This window comes from Ranitomeya imitator, chromosome 5, assembly GCF_032444005.1.
Source record: "Ranitomeya imitator isolate aRanImi1 chromosome 5, aRanImi1.pri, whole genome shotgun sequence".
In the NCBI taxonomy this organism is placed as follows: Eukaryota; Metazoa; Chordata; class Amphibia; order Anura; family Dendrobatidae; genus Ranitomeya; species Ranitomeya imitator.
In genome coordinates, this window is record NC_091286.1 from 63,315,135 (window position 1) to 63,336,749 (window position 21,615).

The 21,615-nt window shown below is 46.0% G+C and overlaps 1 protein-coding gene across 1 annotated transcript in view; it reads right to left on the reverse strand.

Annotated features, from left to right (window-relative positions):
* Nucleotides 1-21,615, reverse strand: part of PROKR1 (prokineticin receptor 1) — a 48,033-nt gene that overhangs the window by 19,049 nt on the left and 7,369 nt on the right. Inside the window, exon 2 of the mRNA XM_069768743.1 lies at nucleotides 260-838. Coding sequence (XP_069624844.1) covers nucleotides 260-678 — 419 coding nt within the window. The 5' untranslated portion in view covers nucleotides 679-838. The remainder of the gene's footprint in view (nucleotides 1-259; nucleotides 839-21,615) is intronic.

The window sequence follows — 21,615 nt, forward strand, 5'->3', positions numbered from 1 at the left end:
AAATGTCCCTCCATTATGTCCATATAACTTATTTACTTTACTTTCTTTTATTACGCCAACATATGTCACAGTGCTTTACAGACATTATCATCACTGTCCCCATCAGGGCTCACAATCTAAATAACCTGTCTTTGTAGTTAATAGAATATATTGAAATGAAATTGTTTTTGTCTTGTAAACCTCTAGTCTTTAAATCCTAATCCGATTATTGCTATTGAACACGTGGGTAAAGCTTGTAGAAAAGATGGGTAGGACCTACCTGTCAACAGCTATTGCCAGCAGAGCATTGGTCGAGACATAGAGGGAAACAGTCCTTAGGTAATTTACAGAGGCACATAAGATGTGACCATGCTCCCAAGAAAGCTGCTTTATAACATAATAGTCCATTTCAAAAGGGCAGCAAACTATGGCTACGATGAAATCAGAAATGGCCAGGTTGGCTATCAGAAGGTTGGTTAAATTTCGGAGCTTTTTGTATCTTGCCAATGCTGCAATAAATATAAAGTTCCCAATGCCGCAAATCAGCATAATGCAGACAAGAGCCACCCCGATGACAATTTTAGCAGCGTAAAAAGTCCTGGTTTTGGTGACATCATCATCATCTAATTCGTAGTCGCTGTAGTTGTAATCTGGTAGGGGGGTTAAATTTTTGTTGTAGTCCATAGTCAGAGACATCATGGGAGCAATAAATAGTGTATGGAGAATTGGTTGAAGAAGACACAAGTAGTCACTTTGATTGAGATAAAAGATGATTGGGAGTAATCTTGAAATTCCAGATCATTTCTTTAGTGAATGTCATGAGAAATACCAGAGTTATGAGTTGCGATCTGAAAATAATCTGCAAAAAAAAAATCATGAGTTAATTGCATTTATCACCTATGATCACAAGTAAAAGAAAAATACAAGTTACTGACATAGCAAGCTACATCTCCAAGCAACTCAAATACCATAGTATCTTACCACCATTTTCCTATAAAAGATAAAGGAAATAAAGTCAGCTTAAAGGGATTTCTAGTTTTATGTAGAGAGACACATAATCGGTGTTTAAAACTCACATTAGAATGTAGAGTAAACTTTATCTCCTCCACGAGACAGGATCATTTGCCAAAAGAACGTAATAAGTTTCATTCTATGGGCGAACAAATGAATGGGTTTGCATTTGTATAGATGCAATCAAAATTATTCAACTCTTTGTGCAAATTAGATTTAGCACCAAAATGTACTAACTTTCCAATAATAGTTACAAAAGACCAAAAATAATTTAAAGGGAACCTGCTATCAGGTTTTTCCCATATAAAGTATGACCGCCACCATTAGGGTCCTTTTAAAAAGCATACAGGAATGCTGTAAAAAAAAAAAAGTCCACAATCCAGTTTGCAGATCCAAAAAATACCGCTTATTATATTTACAGATGGTGCAGTCCGGTCCGATGGGCGTCTCTGGTCTTGAACCGGTGCCTCCTCTTTTCTTATGATTGCTGTCCTCCTTCCCTTCAGATGATGCATCCTACATCATCTACAAAGTGTCCCCCATCGCACTCCTGAGTAGACACCATATCTTTGCCCTGACGAGGCAGAGTAAAGTGTTGTAATGCGCATGCGCCGGGATAGGCTAAAGAGTGGCAATGACCTGGAAGTAAAACCTGTGCATGTGCATTACAGTACTTTGCTCTGCCCTTGGCAGGGCAGAGAGAAGCGCACCTGTGCAGGAGCGCGATGGAGCACACTGTGGGGATGATGTAGGAATGGGGATTGGGGACTTTTTTACAGTATTCCAGTATGCTGTAAATAAAGGCCCTAATGGTGGAGGCTGTACTTTATATGGGGAAAGCCTTGTGACAGGCTACCTTTAAGTAGCTCAAAAAAACTAATATAACAAGTGGCTTCTCTAAATTCTACACAAAATGCAATTTTTCCTTGCGGCCACTTAAAATCTGCAATATGTGTGTGTGTGTGGGGGGGGAGGGAGATGGATTCTGTAAGGTGTCAGGAAATTCTAGATGAAAACATCCAGCCTTATGTGAGGCAGTTGAAGATAGGGCCTCATTAGACCTTCCATCTTAGGCATTCTTCAAAGTCTGCAAACCATTGGCTTCTGAACATGTCCAGCAAGATTCTGGAATAGGAAGAATTTTAGTAAATTGGAGGCGAATGATCATGAGGAGTGGACTAAGATTCCTCAGGAACGCTGCCAGAAGCTGACGCCAGGCTATACATTACATCATTACATTTGCAGCAGGTCATAACATCCAGAGGTGCTCAACTAAGTATTAAAAGATGCTTGTCACGAAGGAGGAAATAATTCTAAGACTGAAGTAATCATTAAAAGTGTAATTGATGCTGAATTTACTGAAACCTCTCATTATATTATTCATGTTCAGCAATTTAACTTAATCTTGTTTGATTAGCTTATTGAAAACAGCAAAATGTTTGTACATTTTGCTAATAATCCGAATTCGCAATGGCAGTCGAATAATTTTGATTGGAACTATAAGTCCCAATCTTTTGTCATTTTTTTTAGGTCTTAATAATTTAAAAAATTCTCAACCCCCAAAAATTAACTTTGACCATATATATAAGTAATGAAAGTAACTGCAGTAGAAACTCATTGATAATTAATCCAATGATAAGAAGGAAAATGTTGGCGACCTCCTTCACTAACCACTGTTTGTAAGATTTGTCTCTCATTAAATGGAACCTGCAATCAGTTTTTGAGTCTGTGAACAAATGGCACCACCTTTAACTGCTCCTATGCGCATCCCACAAATGTGCCTATCAGCTCCCAAATTACCCTGTATAGTCCAAAAATACCATTTGATATGCTCCTGTACTGCATGTAAATAATGGTGGTCTGGTCCGATGGGTGATCTCGCTGCGACGTGCCTCCCTCCTCTCTTCTCCTAATCACATCCTCCTGCTTTGATTGATGTGTATGATGTGTCCTGCGTCATCCACATTGCGAACAAGACTGTGCAGGCACATTCTGATTTGCCTACTGTGAGCAGAGCATAAAACCGCACTGCGCAAGCGCACAGCGATATCATCGGCATCATTCACATCAATAAAATCTATGCGCTTGATCAGTGCTCTTTAATGCTCTGCTCACAGTAGGACAAAACAGAATGCGCCCGTGTGCTCCAGTGAGGCTTCTGCACAAGCGCAATATCTCGGTATTCAATGTGGATGACGCGTCCATATCAGTCAAATCAGTAGGATGGGATTAGGAGCAGAGAAGAGGCACTGACGCCCCAGCGAGAACCCTCATCGGACCGGACCACCCTCATTTACGTACAGAGCAGGAGCATATCAAATGGTATTTTTTGGTGTATACAGTCAGGAGTTGGTAGACATGTCTTTGGGATGTAGAAAGACATGTCTACCAAACAGGAGCAGTTAAAGGTAGTTCCATTTGTTCACAGGCTCAAAAACTGGTGACAATTCCTTTAACTTTGTGGTAACAATTGTGCTCGATAAACTTTGTTCTTTTTTTCGGTGAAAGATGCAGATTGAATTATTTTTTTATATAGATGACTCCAACAATTGCCTTAAATTTAGCAGAGAAGCTATCATTATAATATTTAGCCATTACTGTGGCTTGTAACAACATGTATGATTTTGCTTTATTTCTACAAGACTTGTCTAATAACTTGGGCTAAGCCTGAACTTTATGCACAAGGAATGTGATCATCATAGTTCCAATCCCTATTCATGGGAGCATTCAGTAAACTGATGGCTTGTAGGAGAAATCTGGGGACTATGCTTTTTCACTAATTAATAGTTTTGAGCAGAAAACCCCATGGAAGGTTATTGCTTTTTCCATCGTTTCCAGACAGGACTGTGATGGTGTTTGATTTTCTGCAGAGCAACACAGTAAATAAGATCGTCAGCGAGATGTCTGTATCTAAAATGGTGTTCTGCTCGTTTAAGAGCATCATAAGAAACAGAACAGATAGGAAAGAATAAAAAAATAGCATAATAGTAATACAAAAACAGACAATATTAACCACAATAATTAAAACAGAATACCCTGCAAGTCTTCAGGATCTAGACGTTTCTTCAACACTTTGAATTGACCTCTGGACTTCTACTGGAACGCTAAGGCCACGTTCACACCTTCAGTATTTGATCAGAAAAGTATAACAGAAACATGTCACCACTTCTGCTTATCACCCACTCCTGATTTTGGCTTACAAATACTGATGTAAAAAACTGACCAAATACTCAAAGGGTCAACGTGGCCCAACAGTGTGAATGAGCAAAACTTAAAAACAGTGGTAATTGCAAAAATACAATATCTGAATTATTTTATTACAATGTGTATATATGGTGACCTAAATAGATAGATACAAAAGAATACAACAGCCTCTGTAAGAGCTAAGGTGTATGAAAACATTGAATATATAAAATTTAGACTACATTACTGCTATATAGAATATACTTATAAAATGAAGGCACATAGTGTTAGGAGTCGAGTTTCCTCTGCTGCACAGGGGGAATCTCGATCCGTGTCTGCTGCGGTCTCCCATTCGGTATCGGCCGCAGTGGGCTCTGCTCAGCGGAGACGTCGCTCCCAGCGTCTCGCTGGGGCTGATTCGGTGCATAGGGTCACTACTGCCTTTTCTGGCTTTCCTATGATACCCTGCACTGATCTGCGGCGAGCGAGCCTCTCTGGGACTAAGTCCTTGTTTACTCACACTGAGCATGCCCAGGGCAGGGTCTCCCATTGGAGGTCGAGGGCCACATGTTCGGTCACATGCTCAGGTGCTGCAGTACATTCCATTGGTCCTTCTGGAAGGTCCTGAAAGGGCAAAACATGCTCGGGTACTGCAGCACTTTCCATTGGTCCTTCTGGAAGGTCCTGAAAGGGCAAAAACTTCAGTAGCAGCTTCCTGTGCTGCAACTATATAAACTGCGCATGACCGCACGGCCATGCGCTAGTATTGTCTTATGTTATGTGCTTTGCGCCAGTGTGGTCACATGTATGTGTGTTCAGGGACCCGGCTGAAATAAGCCCCTAGAATGCTGGCTCCTCCGGCGAGGAGATTGAGTCTGAGTGTATACAGGGACCCGGCTGAAATAAGCCCCTAGAATGCTGGCTCCTCCGGCGAGGAGTTTTGTGTGTTTGTGTGACCACTGATTGCTCTCTGTTTGGGCAGTTAGCCTGTGCCTCTGTGGAGTCTAACAGGGCACAGTGCTTTCCTTTCACGGCTACTCAGTGAATTAACTGAGTTACTCTATACCGCCATATAGCTCCGCCGTTTGCTAGCAGCAGGGACTCCTGCACGGTGGACCCCGGGCTGCGAACGCACCAATATCAATAAACATCTCTATTTACTCGGTGCGTTCCGCTAGCCCTAACAGAATACTAGTGCCAGGGTCTGGCTAGTAAATGGCGGACATTCAGCAATCTTTGCGGTATATCCAGCAGCTGGAGGGTAGGTTGGCGGCTCTCGAGAGCTCAACCTCAGCTGTGGATGTTACCGCAGTTGCTGTACAGGCTGCTAGCGTGGCTGCAGCAACCTTGTCCACTGCCACCCCTGTTCCGACGTTATCTCGCCTCCCGCTGCCAGAAAAATTTTCTGGAAATAGCAAAACTTGTAGGGGATTCGTGAGTCAGTGCTCTATTCACCTCGAGCTCCTGGCTGCACGTTTTCCTACAGAGCGGGCTAAGGTGGGATTTATTGTGTCTCTTTTGTCGGACAGGGCGTTGGAGTGGGCTACGCCGCTGTTGGAGCGTGGTGATCATGTGGTGCAGAGTGCTCCGTTGTTCCTGAGCACTCTGAAAAAGGTCTTTTTAGGACCTCAAGTCACCCATGACACAGCGCTCCAACTACTGGCATTAACTCAGGGTGAGTCCTTGGTCTACCATTTTTCCGTCCGCTTCCGTACTTTAGCTTCCGAGCTGGAGTGGTCGGATAAAGCCCTTATCCCCATATTTTGGAGGGGCCTGGCTGACCACATTAAGGACGCTCTGGCCACTAGGGAGATTCCTGCCATATTGGAGGAGTTAATAACTGTCTCTACTCGTATTGACCTCCGTTTTAACGAGCGGAGGTTGGAGCGAGCCCAGTGTAGGCAGAGGTTTCGGCTGGCTCCCACCTTCGCCAAACCTTTGGAATCTCCAGTCCAGGCATCCGAGTCACATGAGGCCTTAGAGGTGACACGAGCGGGATCCAAGTCTCAGTCTGCCCGTGCACATAAGGTCCATCATGTTTGCCAGCAGTCAGGACACCTTGCCTCCAAGGGTCCTCAGCGGTCGGGGAAACGTCAGAGTCTAGTGGCAGTTGGAGGAGGTACACTAGACACGGCGATGTTTGCCTCAAAGTTGTCCTTCAAGGGGACAATTACCATAGGCCCATCCACTCTTATGGTCGAGCTATGCGTGGATTCTGGGGCAGAGGGTAACTTTATGTCTTCCGCTTTTGCCCAGCGTCACGCAATACCCTTGGTGATGCTCGCCAAGCCAGTAACCGTTCGAGTGGTAAATGGGTCAACACTACCTTCACAGATTACCCACCAAACCATTCCTTTCACGCTATCTGTGTCTCCATCACATCAGGAGATAATCTCCCTATTAGTCATTCCTGAGGGAATTGATGAGGTCCTGTTGGGGATACCATGGCTTCGCTACCATTCTCCTCATATTGAGTGGTCCTCTGGGAGAATTTTGGGATGGAGTAAATCCTGCGAGGGTAGATGTCTGAGGGAGTGCGTTCAGGTTGCTACTACACAGGTACCCGCAGATCTTTCCTCTCTCCCCAAGCACTATTGGCCCTATGCAGACGTGTTCTCCAAAAGAGCTGCGGAGACCCTTCCGCCTCACCGCCCCTATGACTGTCCTATTGACCTCTTGCCTGGTGCTGAGCCTCCCCGGGGTCGAGTCTATCCGTTATCTCTCCCGGAGACGGAGGCAATGTCCCAGTACATCCAAGAGAATCTTGCAAGAGGATTCATTAGGAAGTCAGTGTCACCGGCAGGGGCAGGGTTCTTCTTCGTACAGAAGAAGACTGGAGACTTACGTCCATGCATAGACTACAGGGGTCTTAACGCCATCACCGTTAAGAACAAGTACCCACTACCCCTGATATCTGAGCTGTTTGATAGGCTACGGGGAGCGAGGGTATTTACAAAGTTAGATCTGCGGGGTGCTTACAACCTGATTCGCATCCGTGAGGGGGATGAATGGAAGACGGCTTTTAACACCAGGGATGGGCACTATGAATATCTGGTGATGCCCTTCAGGCTCTGTAATGCCCCAGCCGTTTTCCAAGACTTTGTGAATGACATCTTCCGGGATATGCTCACCACCTCGGTCGTAGTCTATCTGGATGATATTCTCATCTTCTCTCCAGATATTGACTCCCATCGGAGAGATGTTCGCAAAGTCTTCGACCTCTTACGGGCAAACTCCCTCTACGCCAAGTTGGAGAAGTGTGTGTTTGAGCAGGAGTCCTTGCCTTTCCTTGGTTATATCATCTCTGCCCAGGGTTTGGCTATGGATCCTGCCAAGCTACAGGCTGTAATGGACTGGCAGGAACCCCATTCTCTTAAAGCGGTGCAGCGCTTTATGGGGTTCATTAATTACTATCGCCAGTTCATTCCACACTTCTCAACTTTGGTAGCTCCCTTGGTTGCCCTCACCAAGAAGGGAGCAAATCCCAAGTTGTGGTCAGAGGAGGTCTCCAAAGCCTTTCTCTCGATCAAGTCACACTTCGCTAGCGCTCCCATCCTACATCGCCCCGATGTTGATAAGCCATTTATCTTGGAGGTGGATGCCTCATCCGTTGGTGCTGGAGCAGTCCTTTTCCAAAAGGATGCTCAAGGTCGGAAGCATCCTTGCTTCTTCTTCTCCAAGACCTTCACACCAGCGGAGAGGAATTATTCCATCGGGGACAGGGAGTTGTTGGCCATGAAGTTGGCTTTTTCGGAGTGGAGACATCTCTTGGAGGGAGCTCGCTTTCCCTTCCAAGTCTTCACTGACCACAAGAACTTGGTGTATCTGCAAACGGCCCAGCGGCTGAATTCTCGCCAGGCTAGATGGTCCCTGTTCTTCTCCCGGTTCAATTTTACTCTCCATTTCCTCTCCGGGGAGAAGAACGTTCGTGCTGACGCTCTCTCCCGCTCCGTGGTGTCATCGGAGGAGGAGGAGGAGGAGCCTCGGCTTATTGTCCCTTCTGAGAGCCTGAGAACTGTAGCTCCGGTTTTGTTAGAGTCTGTGCCCCCGGGCAAGACTTTCGTACCAGCTAACTTGCGACCGGAGGTTCTCTCTTGGGCTCACTCCTCCAGAGTGGGTGGGCATTTTGGGACCAAGAGGACATCTGAGCTTCTGGCGAGAACATTCTGGTGGCCGCATATGGCCCGAGATGTCAAGGACTATATTCAGGCGTGCGTTTCTTGCGCCCAGAATCGGTCTCCTCGGCAACGGCCTGCTGGGTTGCTTTACCCTCTACCGGTGGCAGACAGGCCCTGGGAGATGGTCGGGATGGACTTTGTGGTGGGTCTACCCAAGTCGCGTGGCTGCTCCATTATTTGGGTTGTCACCGACCATTTCTCCAAGATGGTGCATTTGGTGCCGCTTCCTCGGTTACCCTCAGCACGGGCCTTGGCGGTGTTGTTCATTAAACACATTTTCCGATTGCATGGTATGCCTGATAAGATTGTCAGCGATCGGGGTCCCCAGTTCGCATCTCGGTTTTGGAGAGAGCTCTGCCGTTTACTCAGCATAGAGTTAAACCTCTCCTCTGCATACCATCCCGAGACGAATGGGTTGGTGGAGAGAACCAACCAGACTCTGGTGACATACAGTTAGGGCCAGAAATATTTGGACAGTGACACAATTTTCGCGAGTTGGGCTCTGCATGCCACCACATTGGATTTGAAATGAAACCTCTACAACAGAATTCAAGTGCAGATTGTAACGTTTAATTTGAAGGGTTGAACAAAAATATCTGATAGAAAATGTAGGAATTGTACACATTTCTTTACAAACACTCCACATTTTAGGAGGTCAAAAGTAATTGGACAAATAAACATAACCCAAACAAAATATTTTTATTTTCAATATTTTGTTGCAAATCCTTTGGAGGCAATCACTGCCTTAAGTCTGGAACCCATGGACATCACCAAATGCTGGGTTTCCTCCTTCTTAATGCTTTGCCAGGCCTTTACAGCCGCAGCCTTCAGGTCTTGCTTGTTTGTGGGTCTTTCCGTCTTAAGTCTGGATTTGAGCAAGTGAAATGCATGCTCAATTGGGTTTAGATCTGGAGATTGACTTGGCCATTGCAGAATGTTCCACTTTTTGGCACTCATGAACTCCTGGGTAGCTTTGGATGTATGCTTGGGGTCATTGTCCATCTGTACTATGAAGCGCCGTCCAATCAACTTTGCAGCATTTGGCTGAATCTGGGCTGAAAGTGTCAAGGTGGAAATATATGTCTTTATACACTTTTGTACTTTTATATATTCTTATGCTGTGAAACAATAAGTTTTTCCCTTTGCTTGCCAAATGCAAATTTAACTGTATTTAAGATGGCTGCCAGTATTCACCTTTGCCCTACTTTTTGTTCTTGCCAAGAATCTACTTTCGTTTCTGAAGCTAAAGTGCCATTTCTCTGGAAATCGAAACTTAACAAGATGTGGACAAAGGAAGATTCATCAGATGATGTCAGGGCCATTCAGAGGGACAGAATACTAGATACATTGATTAAACCCCGCCCTCTGCACACTTTCCCCCAATGGACCATATAATGTTGTGTATATGAAATAAAGAGTTCAGTTGCTGTGAGGTTACCACTACGTGTGGAAGCATAAGCAGACTCTGAGTTTGAACCAGCTTTGTCTGACTCATTCTTCAATTTGGTACCACTGCTTTTAATCTGATTTGGAATGACTGGTGGATGAAGGGTATTGTCGTGACGACCCCGACAATTTGGCGCAACCAACGTGGGGCGTGGCCGGCGATCCGAGACCCCCTGGACCCATGCCTGGACGTCCGTGGACGACACCCGTAGTGGCTGACCTCGAGGACTGATCACCCTCCAAACACGGTAAGTGGAGAATGCTTGGTCTGGGGGAAAATGTGTGTAAATGGGTTAGTAACTGGCTTAGTGATAGAAAGCAGAGGGTGGTTATAAATGGTATAGTCTCTAACTGGGTCGCTGTGACCAGTGGGGTACCGCAGGGGTCAGTATTGGGACCTGTTCTCTTCAACATATTCATTAATGATCTGGTAGAAGGTTTACACAGTAAAATATCGATATTTGCAGATGATACAAAACTATGTAAAGCAGTTAATACAAGAGAAGATAGTATTCTGCTACAGATGGATCTGGATAAGTTGGAAACTTGGGCTGAAAGGTGGCAGATGAGGTTTAACAATGATAAATGTAAGGTTATACACATGGGAAGAGGGAATCAATATCACCATTACACACTGAACGGGAAACCACTGGGTAAATCTGACAGGGAGAAGGACTTGGGGATCCTAGTTAATGATAAACTTACCTGGAGCAGCCAGTGCCAGGCAGCAGCTGCCAAGGCAAACAGGATCATGGGGTGCATTAAAAGAGGTCTGGATACACATGATGAGAGCATTATACTGCCTCTGTACAAATCCCTAGTTAGACCGCACATGGAGTACTGTGTCCAGTTTTGGGCACCGGTGCTCAGGAAGGATATAATGGAACTAGAGAGAGTACAAAGGAGGGCAACAAAATTAATAAAGGGGATGGGAGAACTACAATACCCAGATAGATTAGCGAAATTAGGATTATTTAGTCTAGAAAAAAGACGACTGAGGGGCGATCTAATAACCATGTATAAGTATATAAGGGGACAACACAAATATCTCGCTGAGGATCTGTTTATACCAAGGAAGGTGACGGGCACAAGGGGGCATTCTTTGCGTCTGGAGGAGAGAAGGTTTTTCCACCAACATAGAAGAGGATTCTTTACTGTTAGGGCAGTGAGAATCTGGAATTGCTTGCCTGAGGAGGTGGTGATGGCGAACTCAGTCGATGGGTTCAAGAGAGGCCTGGATGTCTTCCTGGAGCAGAACAATACTGTATCATACAATTATTAGGTTCTGTAGAAGGACGTAGATCTGGGTACTTATTATGATGGAATATAGGCTGAACTGGATGGACAAATGTCTTTTTTCGGCCTTACTAACTATGTTACTATGTTACTATGTTACTTACTATGTATGTGTCACACTTGCTAGTGTTTCAGCCATTATTGGTTAGTCTGTGGTCTCCTTGGGTCTGGGGAGTGACCGGTCGAGTGGTGAGACCGAGCGCGATCCCGTGCCACGCTTCGAACCAGCAACTGAGAGACGTTGCACTCTGCGCGTCCTCGTGTACACCACACCTCCTCCACCGGTCATTGTACTCCATTCAACCACCCTACCCGTGACTGTTGCCTAGTAGTGATAGAGTGAAAGATTGAGGAAGTTTGTGGATTGGGGGCGGCTGAGAGAAGGGACAGGAGACGCAGCCTCTGTGATATTGTACCAACTAGGTAATTAAGACGTCCCAAGTGGGGGGACCACCAGAATCACATTGGTAATTAAGACGTCCCAAGTGGGGGGACCACCAGAATCACATTGGTAATTAAGACGTCCCAAGTGGGGGGACCACCAGAATCACATTGGTAATTAAGACGTCCCAAGTGGGGGGACCACCAGAATCTCAGTGGAGGGGTCTCACTAGGAGATCGCCTCCCAATGTTTAGAATATCGTGACAGGGCAGACTGTAATCACTGGTGTTCAGGTTAGGGAAAAATATTGAGCGCGAGGCTCTTTATTCATAACACGTGGAGCGCGAGGCTCTGTGTTAGGACACAAGTATTGCTGTCGCTGTCAGCGGCCTACTGCAGAAGGGCGTAGTATTCTGTGAGTCATGTTGCGTCTCTTGAAGAAGAAGTCCGTGCCCCACAGGTTAGATGAGGATGCTGTGGAAGTCAAGACAATAGTAGAGTCACGGGAGGGCAAGAAGGCAGTCAAGAATATTGAAAGATAAAGGACTGTTAGAACAAGCGCAAGCTCATCTGTGAGTTGCGCGAGGTTTAAAGAACGAGGAATGGAGAAAGGTTGATGGAGAGGAAAGATGAAAGGATGCAGAGCCCGTGTTTGGTTATAAAATACCTCAATCATTGGTTTTTCTAAGGTGTTTTGGTATATGAATTGTGTGAAGGTTTTGTAGAAATTAATTGAGTCTGAGAATTGCTGTATTCCGTTACTGTGGTTTTCCAAAACACCCCATGGGAGGGGGGAGTCAAATAGCTGCGTTATTGTTTCCTTTTGTGTTGAGGAATGCTGTAAATTCTTATTTCTGTGTTTAAAGCTGATGGGAGGGGTGAACCCCTGCGCAAATTGTTTTTTTTTTTTACTTCTCCTCTTTGTGCTGCGGGCCAGAGAAAGGGGGGTCAAAGTTTTCAGAAGAACTTAACCCAGTCTGTATCAGCAGCTGCAGCGATCTTTACTCGCTCTCTAGTCCCCCTCCCCCCGCAGCTTCAAGGACACAACTCGCAGCTCGCTTCCTTATCAGTGGCCCAAGAAGCAGAAGACTTCAGCTCCAGCTCCCCCTCCCTTACACAAATCTAGTCTCATATTCCAATATTCATTTTAACCCTGTGTCTGGAAATCTCTCTCGCCATGTTAATTTTCAGACCAAGACAAGACAGATGGATTTGTAAATATTGCGGTCAGACAAACCCAGACTGGAGAAATACTTGTATAATCTGTGTTGCAACCCAATCTAAGTGAATTACACTGATTCCTGTCCAGATAAGATCACATGTAGTGACATAAGAAGCTGACACAGGATAGTGGGTAGTGGGGACATTAATTTTGGGAGTAGGCTGACAGTAATCCTTTTGGGAAGGAGCTGTAGACCAGCATGTCATGTCACCCCCAACCGGTCATCTAGTCACCCCCACCACCAGAGAACCAACCACATCAGGTGGTGTAAGACAGATACAGGAGTATTATCCCTGAAAGCCCTCTGACTAGCTAGCTACGCTAAAATAATTGGCTGACCCTGAGCACAAACCTTTCCCATTATACAGACAAAGACAATATGATGGATGTATAAGTGCACCTGAGCAGACCTAGAGAGTTGGTGAGCCAAGATGATGGTCAGATGGTATTTATGTTATATAACCCCTATGTAGATGAGTATAATGAGATGTGTTTAAAAAAAAAAAAAAAAAATAGGGGGGATAGTGTCTCTAACCCTGGCAGTTAGAATATCCTTATGTTATGCTGCTTCAGTATGTGGGTAATTTTTTGTTTTTTTTTGTTGTGTGCACAGACAGAGCAGGAAGCCATTGTTGCCACTGTTAGTTTTCGCAAGTATCTGGCAGATCTGAACTGTCGGGTTTCGGCCTGGAGACTTCGGTTCTGCCTTGGTCAAGTGATATTTTTGGGTCACTGTCTCCTTCAGGGTGCCAGACACCTCACAGAAGAAAGAAAAATAGCCGTCAGCTACAAAGGATGAGACTGAGCTCCAGCGTTTCCTTGGACTATGTACTTATTGTTGTCAGTGGATACCGGACGCACCCCGCATAATGCAATTTCTCTACAAGGCCCTGAAAGACTGTTCAAGATATGGTGATGATTTTGGCAGATTTCACACCGGAAATGCTGTTACTACGGAAGACACTGTAGTGCATGGAGCTGCACTCCCTCCCTCCCTGTCAGCACAAGAAGCAGAACGTCAGGCTCTGTCTACTGCATGTACTTTGGCCAAAGACAGGCGGGCTGATATATACACGGACTCACAATATGCATTTGGTATTGCTCATGATTTAGGAGCCCTATGAGCCAATCGAGGGTTTGTTACTACTGCCGGGACTCAGTGAAGAATGCTGAAGCTGTTAAAGCCCTCATGGACTCAATCAAATTACCTACCCAGGTGGCCATTATCAAAGTTAAGGAGCACGGTACCATGGAACAGTCCACAGACTGTTGGTAACACCTTTGCGGATATGCAAGCAAAAGCCGCTGCTCTTCTGCCCGTTGAACAGACCATACCAGCTATGGTGACCACACGCTCTCAGCGTAAACAGTTACAAGAAACACTGACTCTACAAGAACCTGATGATCTATGACAGACTGAGGTTTTCTGCCGGACCCCGCAAGACCGCTTAATGACGATGCAGAGAATGTCTCCAAAGGAAGAAGTGAAGCAGTGGAAAGCTGATGGAGCACGTATGGACAATGGTCGCTGGAAAAAGGGCCAACTTGTGTGTCTCCCTAAGCGGATGTACCCTGCTATTGTCACGTGGGCGCATGGGCCCACACATCAAGGTATCTGTCAGACCTGCAATCCCGGTCAACTTCAACGTGTAACCCCGAAGCATCTTGCTAAGCCCGACTATCCTTTCCAAAGGCTCCAGGTGGACGACAGGACCACATCACGTTGCCTAAGTCTGGAAGGTATGAATATTGTCTGGTGGTTGTCGACATGTTCTCCAGTTGGCCAGAAGCATTCCCCATTACCAACGTGACTGCAAAGACCACAGCAAAGAAACTGGTGATGGAAGTTATATGCAGATATGGTGTTCCAGAAGTTGCTGAAAGTGACCAGGGCCCGGACTTTTCTTCTCATGTGTGTCAGGAGGTTCTGACAATGCTTGGATCCACTGTAGCCCTCCATACTCCGTACCATCCACAATCTAGTGGGAAAGTTAAGAGGCTGAACGGCACACTGAAGGGACAATTGACCAAAATGATGCAGGAGACTACGGCTCTATGGCCAGGGCTCTTACACATTCGTACTACCCCTATTGCAAAACATGGCCTGTCCCCATATGAGATATTGTTTGGTGCTAGGTTCTCAGTTGCAAATTTTCAGCCTCAGTAGTTGTCAGAAGAAACTGACCGTGCTGTTCAATATGTTATTCAGCTTAGTAAAAAAAAAAAAATGTTGCTAACACCCATGTTCTAGTTTCTTCTTCCCTTCCAGATTCAGCAGAAACCGATACTTGTCACAATTTGAAGCCTGGTGGTTTTATGGTCGTGAAAAGCTATGTCAGTAAAACTTGAAGGAAAGAGCACCTGGATCCACGCTTCACACTGCAAAAGAGACCGGACCAGCGCTTAGTCACAGTGATGATCGAAGGAAAATGTTGCTGTTGTTTTTGGTCCTGAGGCTGGGGGCCATCCTCGCCCCTACCTTTCCGGCCCCTATTGTAAATAAGAATTCCGGTGCCACTATTCTCTGGGTAAACCTAACGGCCCCGGTAAATATCTGGAGATTTGATTTCTGCGATGTAGTCAAGTGCCCCGAGACTCAGCGGGTGGTAGAGGGAATTATCCAGTATTATATATGTGTTACCAGAGATAACAATTGTGCTGGGAAGATATTTTCATAATGTGTTTAATAGTGGATACTATGGGAATTTAGGCCATATACAGCTCCAGGATATTAGCTTCAGACCAACCAAGGCCCCTGTTACCAGTACAGCTAAAACAGGCCCAGGTGAACGTTTGCAAAATATAGTTAACGAAGCAATCCCCATTCCAGGCCTCAGTTGGCAAGAAGTTTTCTCCATAGAAACACAAACAGCCCCAAGGACAAATTTATGGTTAGAATGGGTAAGATACAATGTACAAGTCCAGAATATCTCTGTAGGATGTGTTGCTTGTGCTGCAGCGAATACACATCTATACACACATGCATTGTTTTTTCCTGATGACAATACCACTGCCTGTGTTATGAATCTGTTGAAGGATTTAAAGCCCACTGATTGCTCAGATTATGTCCCACTAATTCATGAAGCACCTAAACTAAAGGTCCCAGGAGGGATAACCGTATTAGCTGATAATTATACCTACTATAATTCCCACGACACTACAGGTACACCAGTAGGGGTCTTCGAGACAGGTTTCTGCAAAGAGAACAGTTCCCTGGATACTGACTTGCTAGTTAATCATACACAGTATATGTACGATATTTATTGGTTATGTGGAGATGGTAAGCTCCGTCCTAGGTTGCCTAATGCCTGGATAGGTCAATGCACCCTTGTTAAACTAGCCATGCAGTTCAAGATTTTACCTTGGGATCCAGAGACACCTGATGAATATACCAGAAAGAGGAGAAGTCTCGATCAGCTCCACATGAGTTATGAAGAAAATCCATTGGTATATGTCGATGGCATTGGAGTGCCAAGGGGGGTGCCTGACCAGTTTAAAGCCCAGAACCAGATCTATGCTGGCTTTGCTTCTTTAATCCACAAGTGCAGATTAATAAAAATGTTGATTGGATCAATTACATATATTACAGTGAACAAAGGTTTGTCAATTTTACCTGTGATGCTTTCCAGGGTATAGTTGAGGAATTGGGCCCTAACACTAGAATGACCCTCCAAAACCGACTAGCCCTCGATATGATCTTAGCTGAGAAAGGAGGAGTCTGTGGGATGGTGGGAGAGGAATGTTGTACCTATATCCCTCAGAACTCTGGGGTAAATGGAAAGACCATGATAGCCCTTAAAAAGATAAATGGGTTAGCAGCAGAATTAAAATGCTGGAGTAGACACATATTTCTTTTCCGGTTGGTTGGGTGGGCTCAAAGGATTCCTTCAACAAGCTTGTCTAGTACTGATTGCCCTTCTTGTAGTTAGATCGATAATCCTCTGTTGTGTTATTCCCCTGTATAAAAAAGTTTATCACTGAGGCAACTCCGACTGGCACCTTCCTCAACCAAGAAGTAGACTCACCAGAGTACGATGGCACTGATCCAGGGGAGATCCCCAAGTACGTCCCCCTCAAGAAATTAGACAAAACCCACTATTTTCAGATGATGTAAAAAGATTTAGTTTAGGGACAGTAGGAGAACTCCATGTGAAGCTAGTGAAGGGTTCAGCTGCCTGGATGCCTCTCACAACGGGAGAGCTTCTGAGGTGTCTGGATGAAGAAATCCACCTCCCCTTTCCCCATCACATGGACAGTCTCGAAGGAACTTTCTTTTTAGGGAAAAACTTAGTGTTTAGGGGGGATTGTCAAGGTGAAAATATATGTCTTTATACACTTTTGTACTTTTATATATTCTTATGCTGTGAAACAATAAGTTTTTCCCTTTATAATGAATAAAACTAGTATACACCGGCGCTGCGCCGACAAAAATGCTGCAGACAGGAAGAAGAGAAACTAAATGTGCATAAAGAGGGAAGGAAAATAAGCTGCTGGTGAGGTGACAGAGTCTGCGCTATACTCTGTCTAGGATAAAACAATATAAAATAGATTACATAAATCACCTGCGCTTATGGGGTAAAATGGATAGAGAAATAGGTGGATAAAATGCAAGAGCCCCAACACAGGATGCTGTATAGTAGCACAATAAAATGGTCTGGCTGGGCCTCCACCCCAGCAGGATAATAATCAATCCACTTAATGCAGATAATGTGAGCACTATACAGCAGACCCACATACAATAACTGGCTGGAGTGATAAAGGTACCTGGATAGTGAAGTAGGTGACCGTGCTGCTCCAGGAATCGGTGTGTCGGGCTGTACCGCAAATTTGCGGAGGAGTGACGGGACTGGCTATCCTCCAAAACAGTCTCTACTTGCTGGGCGGCTGGCAGGGACAAGAAACCGCCAACTCCTAGCGTGCCCCGGCCGGAAGCAACGCCGGAGCAGGAGCGGTGTGTGGAGGGGGCGTGGCCTAAGCTGTGACGTCACAAAAATGGGCGGGCGCGAGACAGGGCAACCAATCCGACGCGTTTCGAAGGAAACACTCCTTCTTCGTCAGGGCTCACAAAAATGGGCGGGCGCGAGACAGGGCAACCAATCCGACGCGTTTCGAAGGAAACACTCCTTCTTCGTCAGGGTCCTGACGAAGAAGGAGTGTTTCCTTCGAAACGCGTCGGATTGGTTGCCCTGTCTCGCGCCCGCCCATTTTGTGACGTCACAGCTTAGGCCACGCCCCCTCCACACACCGCTCCTGCTCCGGCGTTGCTTCCGGCCGGGGCACGCTAGGAGTTGGCGGTTTCTTGTCCCTGCCAGCCGCCCAGCAAGTAGAGACTGTTTTGGAGGATAGCCAGTCCCGTCACTCCTCCGCAGATTTGCGGTACAGCCCGACACACCGATTCCTGGAGCAGCACGGTCACCTACTTCACTATCCAGGTACCTTTATCACTCCAGCCAGTTATTGTATGTGGGTCTGCTGTATAGTGCTCACATTATCTGCATTAAGTGGATTGATTATTATCCTGCTGGGGTGGAGGCCCAGCCAGACCATTTTATTGTGCTACTATACAGCATCCTGTGTTGGGGCTCTTGCATTTTATCCACCTATTTCTCTATCCATTTTACCCCATAAGCGCAGGTGATTTATGTAATCTATTTTATAAAGTTTTTCCCTTTGCTTGCCAAATGCAAATTTAACTGTATTTAAGATGGCTGCCAGTATTCACCTTTGCCCTACTTTTTGTTCTTGCCAAGAATCTACTTTCGTTTCTGAAGCTAAAGTGCCATTTCTCTGGAAATCGAAACTTAACAAGATGTGGACAAAGGAAGATTCATCAGATGATGTCAGGCCAATCAGAGGGACTGAATACTAGATACATTGCTTAAACCCCGCCCTCTGCACACCTTCCCCCAATGGACCATATAATGTTGTGTATATGAAATAAAGAGTTCAGTTGCTGTGAGGTTACCACTACGTGTGGAAGCATAAGCAGACTCTGAGTTTGAACCAGCTTTGTCTGACTCATTCTTCAATTTGGTACCACTGCTTTTAATCTGATTTGGAATGACTGGTGGATGAAGGGTATTGTCGTGACGACCCCGACAAAAGTATATCCCGGTACACTTCAGAATTCATCCGGCTACTCTTGTCTGCTCTTATGTCATCAATAAACACAAGTGACCCAGTGTCATTGAAAGCCATGCATGCCCATGCCATCACGTTGCCTCCACCATGTTTTACAGAGGATGGGGTGTGCCTTGGATCATGTGCCGTTCCCTTTCTTCTCCAAACTTTTTTCTTCCCATCATTCTGGTACAGGTTGATCTTTGTCTCATCTGTCCATAGAATACTTTTCCAGAACTGAGCTACCTTCTTGAGGTGTTTTTCTGCAAATTTAACTCTGGCCTGTCTATTTTTGGTATTGATGAATGGTTTGCATCTAGATGTGAACCCTTTGTATTTACTGTCATGGAGTCTTCTCTTTACTGTTGACTTAGAGACAGATACACCTACTTCACTGAGAGTGTTCTGGACTTCAGTTGATGTTGTGAACGGGTTCTTCTTCACCAAATTAAGTATGCGGCGATCATCCACCACTGTTGTCATCCGTGGACGCCCAGGCCTTTTTGAGTTCCCAAGCTCACCAGTCAATTCCTTTTTTCTTAGAATGTACCCAACTGTTGATTTTGCTTCTCCAAGCATGTCTGCTATCTCTCTGATGGATTTTTTCTTTTTTTTCAGCCTCAGGATGTTCTGCTTCACCTCAATTGAGAGTTCCTTTGACCGCATGTTGTCTGCTCACACCCCTGACCTTTTAACTACTTCATTGATTTCAGGTTAACGAGGGAGACGCCTTCAGAGTTAATTGCAGCCCTTAGAGTCCATTGTCCAATTACTTTTGGTCCCTTGAAAAAGAGGACACTATGCATTACAGAGCTATGATTCCTAAACCCTTTCTCCGATTTGGATGTGTAAACTATCATATTGCAGCTGGGAGTGTGCACTTTCAGCCCATATTATATATATATAATTGTATTTCTGAACATGTTTTTGTAAACAGCTAAAATAACGAAACTTGTGTCACTGTCCAAATATTTCTGGCCCTAACTGTATTTGCGACATTTCGTCTCTGCTAGGCAGGATGACTGGGCATCTTTGCTACCTTGGGCGGAATTTGCCCTGAACAACGCCGTAGCCGATTCCACTGGTCAAACTCCTTTTCTCCTTAATTACGGCCAGCACGTGTCCCTGTGCCCATGCCCGTGTCATCCACCGATTCTAGGGTGGCAGACTGGGCGGTGGAGGCACGTGACATCTGGGACCGCACACAGGATGCCATCCGGGCCTCCAAGGAGAGAATGAGGGTTTCGGCTGATACACACCGGCGCCCCACTCCGGTCTTTGCTCCTGGCGACTTAGTGTGGCTCTCCGCCCGTAACATCAGGCTGCGAGTTGAGTCCACTAAGTTTGCTCCTCGCTACATTGGCCCGTTTAAGGTTCTGGAACAGGTCAACCCTGTGGTCTACCGTTTGGCTATTCCTCCACGCCTTGGTATCACCGATACTTTCCACGTTTCCCTCTTAAAGCCCGTTCATTTGTCCCGGTTTTCCGAGTCATCTGCTGGGACATCGGGTTCATCCACGGATGAGTTTGAGGTGAATGCTATTGTGGGGTGCAAGGTGGTACGTGGCAAGAAATTTTATCTGGTGGACTGGAAGGGTCACGGCCCAGAGGATAGAACCTGGGAGCCTGTGGAGCACATTCGGGCTCCGCTGCTTATCGCAGCTTTTGAGCGTAGTGAGGCTCAAGGAGGGGGGGGCCCTAGGAGGGTGGGTAATGTTAGGAGTCGAGTTTCCTCTGCTGCACAGGGGAATCTCGATCCGTGTCTGCTGCGGTCTCCCATTCGGTATCGGCCGCAGTGGGCTCTGCTCAGTGGAGACGTCGCTCCCAGCGTCTCACTGAGGCTGATTCGGTGCATAGGGTCACTACTGCCTTTTCTGGCTTTCCTATGATACCCTGCACTAATCTGCGGTGAGCGAGCCTCTCTGGGACTAAGTCCTTGTTTACTCACACTGAGCATGCCCAGGGCAGGGTCTCCCATTGGAGGTCGAGGGCCACATGTTCGGTCACATGCTCAGGTGCTGCAGTACATTCCATTGGTCCTTCTGGAAGGTCCTGAAAGGGCAAAACATGCTCAGGTACTGCAGCACTTTCCATTGGTCCTTCTGGAAGGTCCTGAAAGGGCAAAAACTTCAGTAGCAGCTTCCTGTGCTGCAACTATATAAACTGCGCATGACCGCACGGCCATGCGCTAGTATTGTCTTATGTTATGTGCTTTGCGCCAGTGTGATCACATGTATGTGTGTTCAGGGACCCGGCTGAAATAAGCCCCTAGAATGCTGGCTCCTCCGGCGAGGAGATTGAGTCTGAGTGTATTCAGGACCCGGCTGAAATAAGCCCCTAGAATGCTGGCTCCTCCGGCGAGGAGATTGAGTCTGAGTGTATTCAGGGACCCGGCTGAAATAAGCCCCTAGAATGCTGGCTCCTCCGGCGAGGAGTTTTGTGTGTTTGTGTGACCACTGACTGCTCTCTGTTTGGGCAGTTAGCCTGTGCCTCTGTGGAGTCTAACAGGGCACAGTGCTTTCCTTTCACGGCTACTCAGTGAATTAACTGAGTTACTCTATACCGCCATATAGCTCCGCCGTTTGCTAGCAGCAGGGACTCCTGCACGGTGGACCCCGGGCTGCGAACGCACCAATATCAATAAACATCTCTATTTACTCGGTGCGTTCCGCTAGCCCTAACACATAGCTCATAAATTGACCAATCATATAGAAGTAGTGAACACGGCACTCAGGGCTCCTTGGAGGTGCACAAGTTAGGTTTCCAACCCGTTACTCAATAGCAATAAATTACTTGGC